Genomic DNA, 15,932 nt, shown 5'->3' with positions numbered 1-15,932 from the left:
TAAATGTGCAGATGAGTTTGGGACACTCTCTGGTGTCCTTTCCTCTTGATTTTTAGGAGCACGGAGCAGAGGGCACTGAGGAGGGATGACAGAGGAGATCACAAGGAGTGATCTAGGCAGATCAAAAGGAGTGGCAGGGGTTTTCACTGCTTTTGCCAGGCAGCACTCTAGCTGTTTCTGTCAAGCCTTGATGAAGTTGCCCTGCCATGTTCAGATGACACAAGAAGCCGCCATGGGTATGAACAACCCAACAAGCCACCCTGCGGAAACTGCACTGAATTCACATGGCATGACAACACATGACAATCAATCATGACCATGTTGGGTTTGTTGTGATGTGCAGACCAGGCTATTGACTGATTAGGTACATATTTCTACTCATTTCACCAACCTTATAATTAATAGAATTCTGTGTAAATATAATCCTGTCCTAAATATTGAATAATCTCTTGTTGACTGCTTTAAAATGTATTTCACAAGTTGATAGCTTCAAATAATATCAATAGTCTGCCATCAAGTGAAAAAGCTTCCATAAGATGTTCAGTCTTCAGTGCATTTCCGGGAGGAGGGGCAGGAAAAAATAATAATTAAGGATATCAGTATGATTAACAAATGTATGTAGCTCTCCAAAATAAGTCAAGGATGATGCAGATGCGTGTATTTAATATATAGCTTTTGTCACTGAACAATGGAATTCCATTTAGATTACAGGGCTTTCCTGACAGTTATTTTCCCCATCACCTCCTTAAAAGCAACTCCTGAGGGTCAGGGGACCTTAAGGAATAACATGGGATGTCGTATGGGGCTGCAACTCGAGGGACAAACAGTAGAAATTGGTACCCCTGCTTGTGTCTGTAGAAGTGCCTTCTGCTCGCACAAGAAGCCCTTTGGATCCAGCTGTATGAAGTTGATGGAAGTATTCCAGTAAAAATTTTGAGAGGCAGTAGTATCATACATAATTTGACTGTAATTAATTTAACATCCGAAATCTAAGAATGGTACTTTCTCTAACTTGAGCTGAACGTTTTTGTCTGTCTAATGCAGTCTGTCTTCAATTAGGGGAAACCAAACACCAGAGTGTTTGATATAAACACTGGAGAGGAGGAGTGGGATCACAAGTCCTTGTCTCCTGAAATTCCCATTACTTGTGTGTTTCAGGAGGTGGGGAGAAGATGGTTCTGCTCTTTTTTCCTTTCCTTTGGTTTGTTTCAACCAAGCCAAAGATGAGAAGTTCTTTAAAAAACTCAAATAAGAAATTGCTGATCATCTAATAAAAATATGTAATATGTCCCTAAGATCACCCACTGTACCAGAGGGCTGGAAGATGGCCAATGTAACACCAATTCTTAAAAAGGGATCCAGGGGCATCCAGCAAATTACAGGCTGATTAGTTTAACATCCTTTCCAGGTAAATTGGTTGACAGCATTATTAAATATAAAATTAGTAAGCATATAAAAGGACAAGCCTTGCTGAAAAAGAATCAACATGGCTTCTGCAAAGGCAAGTCCTCTCTCACTAATCTTTGAGAGTTCTTTGAGAGTGTCAATAAACATGTAGATGGGGGTGATCCAGTAGACATTGTTTACTTGGACTTCCAAAAGGCTTTTGACAAAGTCCCTCACTAAAGATTCCTGAGCAAACTTAGCGTACGTGGAATAAGAAGAACGGTTCTCTTATGGATCAGTATCAAGTTAAAGAACAGAAAGTAGAGAGTAGGAATAAATAGTAAATTAACTCAATGGAGGGATGTATACAGGGATCTGTATTGGGACCAATGCTTTTCAACTTATTCATAAGTGATCTGCAATTAGGAGTGAGCAGTAAAGTGGCCAAGTTTGATGATGACATCAAATTATTTAGGATGGTTAAAACAAAACAGAATGCAAGGAATTCCAGAAGGACCTCTCCAAACTGGGAGAATGGGCATCCAAATGACAAATGCGATTCAATGTAAGCAAGTGTAAAGTGATGCACATTGGGGCAAAAAAACCCAACTTCAGGTATAAGCTGATGGGATCTGAGTTAGTGGTGACTGAACAAGAAACAGATCTTGGGGTTGCGGTGGACAGCTTGATGAAAAAAAGGCAAGCAAGGAGGGACGTGACAGGAGTGTACAAAATTATGCATGGTGTGGAGAAAGTGGATAGGGAGACATTTTTCTCCATCCTTCATAATACTAGACCCATGAAGCTTCTTCTCACAGTGCACAGTTAACTATGGAATTGATGACCACCAATTCGTATGGCTGTAAAAGGGGATTGGACAAATTCATGGAGGATAAGGCTATCAATGGCTACTAGTCTTGATGGTGATATGCTGCCTCCAGTATCAGAGGCAGTATGCTTATGTACACCAGTTGCTGAGGAACATGGATGGGAGGGTGCTGTTGCATTCATGTACTGCTTGTGGATTTCCATTGGGCAGCTGATTGGCCACAGTGTGAACAGGATGATGGACTAGATGTTGGTCTGATCCAGCATGGCTCTTATCTTCTTAAGTAACTATCTCGTTTAACTCCCTTTGATGACATCTCACTAATATTGTAGAAACTCAAAATCTGTGTTTTCTTGACTTGGGGAACCCAATAATACTTAAAATTCAATAGTACTGCTTAGTGTATGGCAGGGGTGGGCAACCTGTGGTTCTGCAGATGTTTTGGCCTGTCAGCCCTACTCAACATAGCCAGTGGTGAGTGATGATGAAAGTTGTAGGGCTACAAGATGTCTACCACTGTTATGAAAAATATGTATTTTGCATGTTATTTGATCCCTTATAAAATTAATAGTTTGGATACATATTGATAACTCCTAGTTGAGCTTCTTTTCATTGGAAAAGTAGCAATTATTTAACCATATTTTGTTTTGTTTTGTTTTGTTTTAGGAACTAAAGGGTGGGAAAGCCTATGCAAAGGTAAAAATGTAATCATATCAAGAAAATCCTTTCCCCCTTTTCCCCTTACCTATATATGATTTTAGTTTAGAAATCCATTCAGATTTATGGTCGCTATCATTAAAAGGATACTAGTTGTTACAAATATTTTAGAGGGACTTGTTGCCTAGCACCAAGAAAACTTAGATGTATTATTTCAGTGTGATAGTTGCCCTGTGCCTTGCTTTTTATATATTTTTTAAAAAAGGAGGGGTTCTAGTATACATATGAAAAAACATTCAATTTGTTTTAAGTAAAAATACTAAGAAGCCTAAACTGCTAACATCCCATGAATATTCTACGACTGCTAACTTCAATCTCTTTTCAATAGCTGGGTTTTGCAGACCTCAACCTGGCAGAGTTTGCTGGATCAGGAAATACCACTCGTCGTTGTTTACTGGAAGGTTATGATACCAAAAACACAAGGCAGGACAATTCAATTCTCAAAGTAATTGTGTGGGCTTTTTCTCCCTTTTCTATTTTTTTAGTGGAGTGTCTCTGTTAAATGGGAAAATAAAGCATAACATCATTTAACGTGTTTAGAAAAAAGGTACAACCACTGACAGAACTGCTAGTGAGAGCTCAAGAAAATTGGCTGCTATGATATGGTACTCACTTGAAAATAGTTTTTCAAGTACAGTGCAGTATAAATCCAGCAGAGAAAAGTTATTAAAGAAGTTTTATGTAAACGCAGCCAGCAAATCAGATAAAAGTAGCTAGACAAGTAATTGATTTCCAAGGTGCTACTAGGCAAAAAAATCCAGTTTTGCCATCAGTGGCTTCCTATATAATATACAGAGAAGATGTTAAAAATCCTTTCCCCTACTTCACGGCTGAACTATGCCAAAGAAATTTGCACTAAGATTTGTTATGGAGGTGTAATATTTTTGTTCCAATCCCTTTCCAACTGAAATGACTTCTATATTACGAGCTTTTGCAGAGAATACGCAATTATCTGAATGTCATTATTAATTTCCATAACTTGTTTTAGATTGCAAAGCATTTTACTGTTATGTTATTCAACCTCACAGCAGCCCTGTGAGGTAGGGCACTGGTATGTGATATCAAACATGAGTTTTCCCTTTTTCATATTTTTGGGGTCTTTATTCTGATTTTCTTTTTATTCATTCTTAACGTACAGGTTTTGATCAGCATGCAACTAATGTCTGGAGACCCTTGCTTTAAAACGTAAGTTTATATATATGAGATACAGCAGATGACTTTTGGAATTCTTGACCAAATAATAGAAATCATACTCTGAAAAAAGTAATTTCATTAAGTTGTAAGGTTATTAGATATGAATAGGCTACAAACCTTGGTACCTGTTTTAGATGCCTTGATATCACTCATCTCTTTGCAGGCAGTTGCACACTTTACCAGTTTGAATGCAGTGGGGATGGAGATTTAGGACTCCAGAAGCAAAGGCAACATGTTGCATACTGCCAAGATGTAAATAATTGATGCCCAGGGCATAGGTTTTCCTTTGAGCTGGAGCGGTGGGATAGTCTTATGCTACTGGATTGCTGGATGCAGTTTTCTACACATTTAGTGCATTGGATCTGCATTTGGGAAACATTTTAGTACCTGGATTACATTTGCTGGATTGGAAAATGTAACTGCAGACCAAAGCCTGTACAGAGAAGCAATATATTTAAATGTCTAGTATTCAAAATGTATCAATGCACGCTAAATACAGGTGCATACTACAATACAGGTGGTGTCAAAATCTCTTTTGAATGGCTCACATTATTCCGTGCAAATTGCACATGCCCTGTTATCATGTAGGTAGTGCTCTAGATTTAAGTTAACTAACGACAAATAGAACTTAAAGCAAAGTATTGCAGTGTAGTGTGCTCCTGTTAAGCATTCAAGCCATGTTGATTTTCCAGGATATTCCCTTCCCTTTGATTTTCTATCGCCCCTGCAAACAGCCAGTATTTTGTGGCTGCTGAACATGCTCTGCCTTCATGAGGCTATGTTGGGGTCCCCTCCTTTGAGATTTTTTTAAGCTTTTTTTTTTTTTGTACTTTTGCAAATCTTGGGGTTTCCTCAAGCCTGCTGATATCACTTCCTTGTGCACAGATGGGACTGTTTTAGTGACATATGAATGCATGCCTGGAATATGATAATTGGATCCAGATTTAGGCTGGATCAATGGTTCTGTCCCCTTCTTCTCAAGGCAGCCCCTCTGAAAATGCTACACAAAGAGTCAGGAGAACCTGCTGAATAGGGTGAACAGTAGTTTATAGGGGTGAAGTGGGAATGTACAGGAGTGTGGGGATCTCCAAAAATCTGGTAGAAGGACTTTCCACAAGTGGAGTCATTGAAATCAGTAACTTTGGAATAAGAATCTCCACTGTTCTTCCAACAGTGACTACAGTCCCTGGCCTGGTATAATAAATATTAACTTTGGAGAATTACATTTTCCTTTTATCTATTTTGTTCTAGCAGATATATATCAGCTGCTTCTTTCTAGGCTGTGCCTCCTTTGTCTTCTTTATAGCTATAGTTCTGCTTTTTTTGCTTTGATCCATCTGAGCCCTTAATGTATGTTCAAGACAATGGCCTGGTTCAAACATCACATTCATCACAGTTTGCCACAATCTCTAAACCATCCTGGTTCGAAGGAAACATTCAGACTAGTTTCCCAATATGGATATCATGACAAACTGGTTTAGCAAACTCAGACATCTTGTATTAAGCCCATTTGTGAAGGAAGGAGGGAGCATACAGGCACAATCTAACAAGCCATGATTTGTTGGTCTAAACTGGGCTGTTGTGTGAACATTTTTTTGGTGGTGCTGTCCTTCCTAGCTGCCATTCCATCCCCTTTCTTCCCAGAACACAGACTCTGGAGAAATAAATGCAACCTGGATTAATTTAGTGGTATATAGAATTTGGACAGAAACATAGGGACATGCATGGCTCTTGCACATGTAGGATTCTGAATCAAAGCAGCTGTCTCAAACACAATCACCCCCACTCCCCAACACACACACACGCACACACACACACACACACACACACACACACACACACACACACAATTTATAATAATAATGCAAAAATTCAGTATGTACTGGGCAAGTTATTATTTCTGCTGGTGAAAAAGGGTGTTACTTTTAAAATGACCTTATAGAAATCAATACTATTTAGAAACCATTTCCAGTGAGGTTTTCTTAGCAAGAATATACCAGCAAAAAGGTTGTTTTAATTCCTTAAGGTACACATGTTAGGGATTAAAAATGGTATAGTTTTCTTTGTTTTGGCTGTCAGCTACAGGAATGTAAAAGGGCTGTCGATGTGTGTGTCTGTTACAGCAAACTGTATACGTGTCCTTCACCAGAAGAAAAAAAGTGGATAGGATAAATTTCTAGACTAATGAGGTATTTTGCGATGAGTCACGCGGCTTGGCGAGTGGTCTAATTGTAGCAGTGCAGCTGGGAAGCTTTTATTTCCATCAGCCATGCTCCAAAAGTTAAATGTAGGCAGTAAAAAAATAGTGTTGTAGCATAGCATAAATTCTTAATCATAACTAATGCTTTTTTTTTTTTACTGCTTCGCTAATGGGTGTTTCTGGGTAACATAGATTTAAATGAAGATGTATTGGTGTTAGAGTACCATTTACAGAAGAGCATAAATACATGCCACTTTTGCCTCAAGCCTCGAAAGTGCTCAGAAGACAACTTTTTGATGTCTTAAATTCTTACAATCCCCCAGAAAGCTATGAAGAGGTGAGAGTCCTAGAGTTTGTTGTGTTTTTAATCCATTTTGTAGATTTTTTTACATTCTTGTAATGGTTTTTCAATCTAATCATTATTGTCAAAAAGAAAAATAATTTAACCCAGTAGTAACAGCAGTAGTAAAACCAAGAGTAAGGTATTGTTTTAACTTAGTTTGCATAGGGGCAACCCTAGGTTTAGCCATCAAATGCACATTTGCCAGGTAGCTGTAGGCAATCTGGCATCCTGACAAGTATACTTGTATACCTGTAAACTGAAGGATGGCCTATAAATTTCTTAAATATATGTGCTGCTATATAAAAAAAGAACTAACTCTTTTGAGGAATTAAATTAATACAGTTAGTGCACCATTATCCTAAACAGTTGTGCTCTTATACCTTATGATGTTATAGAGGTGGACTAATTTTTATACTCCCATGTGCAGTGCTTATATACCAAAGCATCAATACAGGGTCACTCTGTCATTCAGCAAATTACTTCTCTTCCTTTTAGACTACTGTTTCTTATCTAGAATGCAAATAAATCTGTTAAAAACTGAAATCTTAACTTGGCTCATCCTGAAAGGTATTCTTGAATTATTATTATTATTTTATTTATTTGTTACTTGCCTCTCCCTCTGGATCAAGGCAGGGTAAGTCATGTTGTAGTTCAGGGTAAGTCATAGTGCAGAGTTGGGGATGATTCCTTACCATTGGTTATGCTGTGGAAGGCTGATGTAGGGGAGTTGTAGGCCAAAACATCTGGAGGGTCACTCATTACTTATACTGCCATAGTGGATTGCACACTTCTATATTTGAGCCAGATTTATTAGCACATGAACAGGCATCACTGGTATTGAGTGTTATCTGTATTTCCTAATGGCAGAGGTTCCTATGGAGCCATTAAAGGTATCTGATAATTTAGAAATAGGATTTATTATTGTGATGTTGCATTGGAACAGAACATGTTAAAGTTAACACTGTTACTTTCCAGCAGGACACAGCATCATGGTTGTTAAAAATGTATAACTAAGTATACAGCAACTCTATTGATACTAAGTTTCTGGAATTCTATCATCAGAATCTGGAATGTAATGGTTAACTTTGTGATAAGGGGTAATTAGTTACAAATTAAATCTTTTCATTTTTTCAGTAAACATTACTCTAAAAGTTCCCACACTCTCAAATTCTTCCATTACTTCCCTGGTCAACAATTGATGCTTAATAGAGACCTAATTTGGAAGTGAGCTAGGGCTCTTCCTGCTGACCCATACAAGGTGAGACATAGGAAAGGGCCAGGTAAACAGTAGTATAGACTTTGAAAGAGCTCTTCATCAAAAGCTCACGAGAATTCATGGTTGCGAGGAGCTTTTAGAGATTCTCTATTGGTCATACTGGGGGAGTTAAAAATACCATTGCCTGTGTCTTAGTTTGCATGGGGCGGGGGGAGTTTCTTTTGGATCAGAGGCAATGCTAGGGGCCAGCTAGGAAGAATTTTTGGCTGGGTTTCAAACTGAGCAAGGTTGGAGAATGGAAACTAGTCTGCTCATTAGTTGCCTAGCACTATAATGCTGTGTAAAATACTTTGTTTTTATGGGGGAATTTTGCTCTTTCAAGACTGCTCTGCAGTTCTTTAAAATTCCACACACAAAAACCAACAACCTTGTTTCCCAAGTACACCACACATTTTTTTTAGAAGATCCAGATGGTGGTTGTTTTTGATGTTAATTCTCCCAGTTAGAAAATCACTTTGGAGGCTGATTAGAAATCAGCTCTTCCATTTTTATGAGGACACTTGAGATTTGAAGCCTGAGAGAATACAACAAGGATGGCAACTGCACAACCCTATATTCATTTCAATAACATGGTGCTCCAGCACAGGCCCCACAGAACAGCACAGGCCTGCACAACCTCTGATCCAAGCCACAGAGCCTATCAGTCATATATAGGAGCCCTTCAGGGGCCTGGTAAACATTCTGTTTTTGCTGCCTGTCTTAGATCATCTCTACATTAAGGAAAAAAACATTTTGTCTTCTTCCAGGGTCTTTCTTTGTTGACTATGGTTCCTTTAGATGACGACCAACAGCGACCAAGTGATTTGTAACTGAAAACTTTTCCTCTTGGCAATGCTCCCTAAAGTTAAATGAAACAACTCCATCTAGTGGCCTGTGATAGCCTGCGATAATTTTAAATAGTGCATTATCTCTGATCTTTTTTAAAAGCAAGATTACAGGGGGAAGGCATGGGAGGTAGATTATTTATTTATTTATTTATTTATTTATTTATTTATTTATTTATTTACACTATTTATATACCACTCTCCATTCAAAATTTCAGAGTGGTGTACAAGATAAAATACAATAAAAACAGAATAAAACACCTTAAAATGGATTTTTAAAAGAAGCAAAATGAAAAGTGAACCGTGAACCATGGCTGGTCATTAAGAAAAGTCTTCCTGGAACAATGGCGTTTTCAGGAGGCACCAAAAGGAATACAAAGTTGGTGCCTGCCTGATCTCCAGAGGCAAGGAATTCCATAGGAGGGGGGCCACCACACTGAAGGCTCTTCCCTGGTGGACTCCAATCGGACGATAGGTCTATGTGGAACCGCCAGGAGCATGTTCAGAGGAGGGCATGTTCAGAGGAGGGCAACTAGGATGATCAGGGGTCTGGAAACAAAGCCCTATGAAGAGAGACTGAAAGAACTGGGTATGTTTAGCCTGGAGAAGAGAAGATTGAGGGGAGACATGATAGCACTCTTCAAATACTTAAAAGGTTGTCACACAGAGGAGGGCCAGGATCTCTTCTCGATCCTCCCAGAGTGCAGGACACGGAATAACAGGCTCAAGTTAAAGGAAGCCAGATTCTGGCTGGACATCAGGAAAAACTTCTTGACTGTTAGAGCAGTACGACAATGGAATCAGTTACCTAGGGAGGTTGTGGGCTCTCCCACACTAGAGGCATTCAAGAGGCAGCTGGACAACCATCTGTCAGGGATGCTTTAGGGCGGATTCCTGCATTGAGCAGGGGGTTGGACTCGATGGCCTTGTAGGCCCCTTCCAACTCTGCTATTCTATGATTCTATGCCCTTGGATGACCGGGCAGGTTGGTAGAGGAGAAGGCGTTCTCTCAGGTATCCTGGTCCCAAGTTGTTTAGGGCTTTGTACACAAGTACAAGAACCTTAAACCTGGCCCGGTAGCGAATAGGCAACCAGTGCAGTTCCCTCAGCAGAGGAGTTTCATGCTGGAAAGGGGCAGCTCCAGACAACAGCTGAGCTGCAGCATTCTACACTAGCTCCAGCTTCTGGAGCAGCTTTAAGAGCAGCCCCACATAGAGTGCATTGCAGTAATCCAATCTTGAAGTTACCAATGCCTGTACCACCGTGGCCAAGCTATCCCTGTCCAGGAGAGGCTGCAGTTGGTGAACCAGCTGAAGCTGGTAAAAGGCACTGTAAGCCACCATGGCCACTTGAGCCTCCAGTGACAGAGATGGATCTAAGAGTACCCCCAAACTATGAACCTGAGCTTTCAGAGGGAGTGCAACCCCATCCAGAACATGCAATGAGCCTATCTCCCGGACTCTTTTACATGGCATCATGTAAAGGACCTTCAAACTTCTGTGAGTGGCCAATCATGAGTGTGCAATAAATCGCTCATGTAGAGAAGCTGTTAGACTACAGAAGGTGGGGGAGGCACCTGGCAGCTGTAAGATAAGGGGTGGGCTGCATTTGACTTGGTGGGTCACAAGTTGTGAAGTCCTGAAATAGTGCCTTATATTTATTTGAGGGTGTTACAGTTTGCTTTAAATTTGCCTTATATTATTCAAGACACTAATCTTCTACTAGATTTGCAGCTATATAGTACCCTCTTCCAAGATTGTCTAAATAATATAATATTTTAAAATAAATGAATAACTTCCTGGCCAGTGATGCAGAGTGTATTTTGACATATACAAAAGACTGTTTTAGATTTTTAATTAGTAGAAAACAATAAAAAGAAGTGGTAAGGGTGTAAGGAGAAGAATATGAATCTTCTATTGATTGAAAGTAGAATTTATAAATGAAATGTAAGTCAAAGACATGAGACGGTTAACTGTAAAAAAAGAATCAAATTTAATATAATGAGGTGCAGTCTAGTTAAAACAACCATTCCCCAAGAACTAATCCCCAAGAACTATCCTGGTTGTGCTTTTTATAGTGTATTTTGTAATTGTGCTTTTAACCTGTTGGTTGTCTTATTGTGGTTTTACTTTTTGTGAACCGCCCAGAGAGCTTCGGCTATTGGGCAGTATAAAAATGTAATAATTAAACAAATAAATAAATAAACAAACAAAATTTACTTTGAAATCTGCAAACTGTACTTGAGTCTTCCTGGCACTGGATAAATTGTGTAGAAGTGCTGGAATAGATGTTAAGAGTTTACTGAATCTTGTTTGCAGTATCTGTGAAATGAATGTTTCTTTACCTAAACAAACATCAATAGAACCAGGTTTAATCTCAGTCTTTCTTTGTTTGCAGGCCTCCATCCACAGCAATGTCCATTTCAATTGCTGGAGAACCAGAATCCCTACATGAAGATAGGAAAGGTGTAGAGAACACAAAAGCATCACATCTAACTATATCAGGTGAAGAACTATGACAAAAGCCTGAGAAAAATAAAAAAAAATCATTCAAGTAGCTGGCAGTTTGGATAAATGGGAATGCCACTTATGCAGGTTTCTATTAATATTAGGCTGTAAGCCAAAATATTCAAAATGTACTTTGGCATAGTTTCCGTATTTTATAATTGAGTCTCTCTGAGAAAAACTGTTCAGGTGGAACTAAGAAGCATACCTAAGGGATGGTCTGCTCATTTAAGAAAGGTGTTGTACAACTTCTGAGAGCAGGTGAGGAGATTACATGTTTGAATTATCCCCCATGTGAAAAACTCATTTTCTACAGAGAGCTAGCATTTGGGGTGGGGGTGATGAATTCCTCCTCCCTGCCATGCCAATTATTTATGTGCAGGCTGTTCTGAATATGGGGCAGGATTAAAACATGTACACTCTGAATTGAGATAATCCCAGGATAACTGTGTTACGTGCTTTTTTAAAAAATATGTAGGCTAGTTCTTACTCAAGTTGACTCAAGTGTAGGGTTAACTTTAAAAAGTTGCAGGGGTAACATAAATGACCAACTGAAATGACTGTTAATGGTGCAAAACACCTCTTTCTTAGCTGTCTGCATTGTGCCGATAATAAGAGATGTGGTTAATCCTGTCTTCTCACTCAGTCAAGGCACAATTTAAATCCCCAGAGTACTATCGACAGAAACTGCCTCTATCCGTACAGTGGCCCATGTCTCCTGCATTAGGAACCCTCTAGTCTCTCTCTATTATATCTAGGTCTTGATCATTCTAGAAAACTAAAGAAAGAAAAGTGGTCCACATCTGCATGATACTTTTTCATATGGCATGCTGAAATATAGTGTAACGAGACTGAGAACTACCTGTGTATATTTTTTAGTCAAGGCTTTCATATAGACTATTCATCTGAGGAAGTAATTCAGCACCAGTGTTGCTTGGTCTTCCTTTTTTGCAGATCTCACAACCAAGAGCACCTCTGTCTCAGATGAACTTGGAGCATGTGGACATTCTAGGACATCCAGCTATGCAAGTCAGCAGTCAAAAGTGTCAGGTAGGAGGTTTAGTGACATGAATTAATATATCCAATATTTCCAGCAAAAGGATGTAAAATGACCTATTTGCTTTGTAAAAAGCTTTGACAGATTAACAACCAATATAAACAGGATTAGGAAAATTCCTTAAAAGCTCAAGCATCGTGTTTTGTGCAAATCTCTTGAATGGAAATTTACAGTATTCAGTGATTTTTTTAAATGTGGCAACTATTAAAAACACAAATTGTGGTAAACTAGAAAGTGACACAAGACAGACCTCCATTTAAGCAAAATGTAAGGATTTAAAGGCAATCATTGAGCTGGCTAATGTTGGCTAAGACTGTTGAGTCATCAGGAAGCTAGAAAGAGGTGTTGAATCATTAGCGGCTGAGGATAAAACCTGTGGTCTTTCTCAGGGTTCTACCTTGTCCCCCTTTTTATTTACTACTTACATGAAACTGCTGATGAGAGATGTCATTTGGATTATGTCCATTTACATTGCTGCTTATCAGCAAGGAAGCAGTTGAAAGTCTTGAGTGTTGCCGGAGTTCAATAATGGTCCGGATGAGAGTGAAAAAAACTGAGGCTAAACCCAAACAAGGAAGAGGTGTTGTTGGTCAGTAAGAAGCCTGATTAGGACATTGAAATGCAGTCTCTTCTGGAAGGGCTTGCACTCTCCCTGAAGGATCATGTCCATCGCTTGGGAGTCCTTCTTGATCCTATGCTGTCTCTGGTCTTCAGGTAGTGACAATAGGAAGGAGTGTGTTTGCATAATTACGCTTTCTTGAGTTGGTCTGACTTGGCAACAGTTATCCATGTCTTGCTTACAGCACACTTAAGACTACTGGAATGGGCTCTCCATGGGGCTACCCCTGAAGAATGTCCAAAAGGTTCAATTGCTGCAAAATGCAGCTTCTAGCTTGCTAATCAGTGCATGGTATTAGGACCATATTACACTTGTATTTAAAGACTTGCATTGGTTGCCACTTGCTTTCTGGGCTCAGTGCAAGGTGTTGATTTTAACCCTTAAAGCACTAAACGACTTAAGACCTGGCTATCTAAGGGAAACCTATAACTTTTAATGAATCTGTCCAATTATTAAGATCTGTCCAATTATTAAGATCACATGAAAGGGCTTTCTCCTGTATCACTCTCCGACTGCAATTGGCCCCTACTCTCTTCGATTTTAGAAATGGTATGAAGGCACATCTTTTAAATTTAGCCTTTTAACTTACATTGTTAACCGTTTACTGTTTTTAATGGTATTGTTTTTTATTGTTTTACGGTTTTGTTGTTTTTAAATGGTTGTACACTGTCTTGATGACTTTTTAGCAAATAGGATGGTATATAAATGTTAATAATAAAATAAATTAAGGGAGCAATCCTGTGGCCCCGGAAAGCATCTGGGGGCTATAGGATTTTTCTGATTCCCAGCACCAAGGCCCTAGACCGCACTATGACCTTGGAGCTAGGAATCAAAGCTCGCTACCCCCCTCCACCTTACAGCCATTGTGTTGAAAACCGTGCTGGCTGCGTCTACGAACTCACAAACACAAGCTTGGAAGGAAGGAGGGAAAGGGGGTGTGGGAGGGGACAGAACACCTTATGCCATATCCCCAGCCTCCCTCCCTCCCTCCCCTTCTCCAAAAATGGCCTTCTGGGTAAAATGCAGGGTGCTGAGGTGCAGCATGCCTCCCACTTTGCATTGGATACTTGTAAGCCTCTGGGTTTGGAGGCTTACAAGTACCCAGGGCAGATCTAATAGGACTGTGCCCTAAATAAATAAAACCTCTCTCTCTACTGGGTGTTGATAACTGAATGAACCCCAAATATTTACGGTATACCTTACATACAAATATTTTGTTTGTTTGTATTTTACTGTATTGTAAACTGCTCCAATATCTTTCTTGTGGAGTCATTTTTATATTCTTTAATAAAATAAATGTGGCATATTCAAGATAGAAGTGGAGACTGGAATCCTGCCCGTCAGTTGAGGTATAAGCACTTGGCATCAGACGAATGTCTCTGAACTATTCTCTTCTAGGATATAGCACCTGCCACTCCAGATCATCCAGTTTCTCTGATCTCTGCCATAAGAGAAATACCTCTGTGGGGAGTGCATCAACTGGTATAGATAGTATTCTAGAGCCTTGTGAAGAGACAGAATCCAAAAGCGAAGATGATTTGGAGGTGCCGTTGAAAGATGCAGCTCCAGAAAAAATCAACAGGTACAAGATTTTATAAAGACGCTTTCTCCAGTTTGCTTTTATAGACATATTCAGAATTAACACTGTGATAAAACTTCTAAATATTCCATAGGCACCCAGTTAAACAGGACTCTGTGGAATCACAGCTAAAGAGGGTTGATGCTACCAGAGTTGATGCAGATGACGTTGTTGAAAAGATACTGCAGAGTCAAGACTTCAGTTTGGACTCAAGTGCAGAAGGTTTGTAAAGAACAAGAGAATAAAAATCTGATCACTGGATGGCTGGATGGCTCTAAACTTTCTCATTCATGTGTGTGTGAACTCCCATGGCAAGCCTTAAACTATACAAAGCAAAATCATTACTCACTTACTACTTATTAAACACATTAGAAATGACAGATGATGCAGAAGAGCTGAAGCAATTGCGGAGGAGAGTTGCTGACTAAAGACAATCTCCTGTTTAGTGCTAGAGATCATAAATGCATTTCTAGAGTTAATATTTTTATACCTATCAAATGTATTAGACCCAAAAATAACCTAACATGAGCAGAAGGCATCTTCACTCTCATAAGAGAGGGGGAATCTGCAATTTCTGCCAGCTGTCACACCACATCCCACACTACTTGCGAGTGTCCACCAAACCTGGGACTCAGGTTTTTGTAGGTGCAGAGAGTTGAAGCAACGAGGAAAGGTCAGGAAAACTCCATTCCACAAGTATATTATACCCAACTTAGATGTGGTAGTATTCTACATTTTAATATTTTTTATTTTTATTTTTTCAGAGGAAGGGCTCAGACTTTTTGTAGGTCCTGGAGGGAGTACAGCTTTTGGAAGTCACCACTTACCTAATAGGTATGTCTATTAATGCTATATATGTTCCTTAGCTGTAACATAATAAACACTGAAAAATCACATGTAATCAATCCTTTTAAAAATCAGCATGTTCCAGATATTAAGTATACATATTCTTGTGATTTCTTTAGTATTAAATGTGAAAACCCAGACAAGCTCTCCCATGAGACACGACTACCACAACCTCATAATAGTTCCTGACTACCAACAACACTTTGAATTTTTTTATTGTTTTTGTTATTCACCTAAAGATTTCTAGGCACTGTACAAAGATTAAAAAATAACACAGTCCATGTCTGCAGGTTTATAGCCTAGTACACAAAGAAAGGGGTTAGGGAAGGGAAAGGAAAGGAAAACAAGGAAATTGTGAGTAAAGCTGATTGGTACACATTCCTTTTAGCTTATTTGTGAAAAGGAATTAAAAGGAACAAGGGTGGCTTGATAATATAGAGTAGCAAAGGCACCACTTGTCCAGCTTAAAGTCAGTGTAGCTGAAGCCAGACATCTGCCATTCTTTGTATGCCTTTGTTTATTTGAAATGTATATACTGTATTTTGAACTGATGCAGAA

General features: G+C 39.2%; 1 protein-coding gene across 2 annotated transcripts in view; it reads left to right on the top strand.

The window, feature by feature from the left end:
• Positions 1 to 15,932, top strand: part of EEIG2 (EEIG family member 2) — a 36,692-nt gene that overhangs the window by 13,938 nt on the left and 6,822 nt on the right. For both annotated transcript variants that reach the window (XR_010025895.1, XM_063135448.1), the window contains exons 3-10: positions 2,882 to 2,911; positions 3,261 to 3,377; positions 4,071 to 4,117; positions 11,167 to 11,273; positions 12,228 to 12,323; positions 14,348 to 14,531; positions 14,623 to 14,750; positions 15,293 to 15,362. Coding sequence is in view for 1 of the 2 variants with exons in the window: in XM_063135448.1 (XP_062991518.1) it covers positions 2,882 to 2,911; positions 3,261 to 3,377; positions 4,071 to 4,117; positions 11,167 to 11,273; positions 12,228 to 12,323; positions 14,348 to 14,531; positions 14,623 to 14,750; positions 15,293 to 15,362 (779 nt within the window). In the remaining variant the exon portion in view is untranslated. The remainder of the gene's footprint in view (positions 1 to 2,881; positions 2,912 to 3,260; positions 3,378 to 4,070; positions 4,118 to 11,166; positions 11,274 to 12,227; positions 12,324 to 14,347; positions 14,532 to 14,622; positions 14,751 to 15,292; positions 15,363 to 15,932) is intronic.

This window comes from Elgaria multicarinata, chromosome 1 (genome assembly GCF_023053635.1).
Source record: "Elgaria multicarinata webbii isolate HBS135686 ecotype San Diego chromosome 1, rElgMul1.1.pri, whole genome shotgun sequence".
NCBI lineage: Eukaryota > Metazoa > Chordata > Lepidosauria > Squamata > Anguidae > Elgaria > Elgaria multicarinata.
This window is presented reverse-complemented; position numbering and strand designations above follow the sequence as displayed.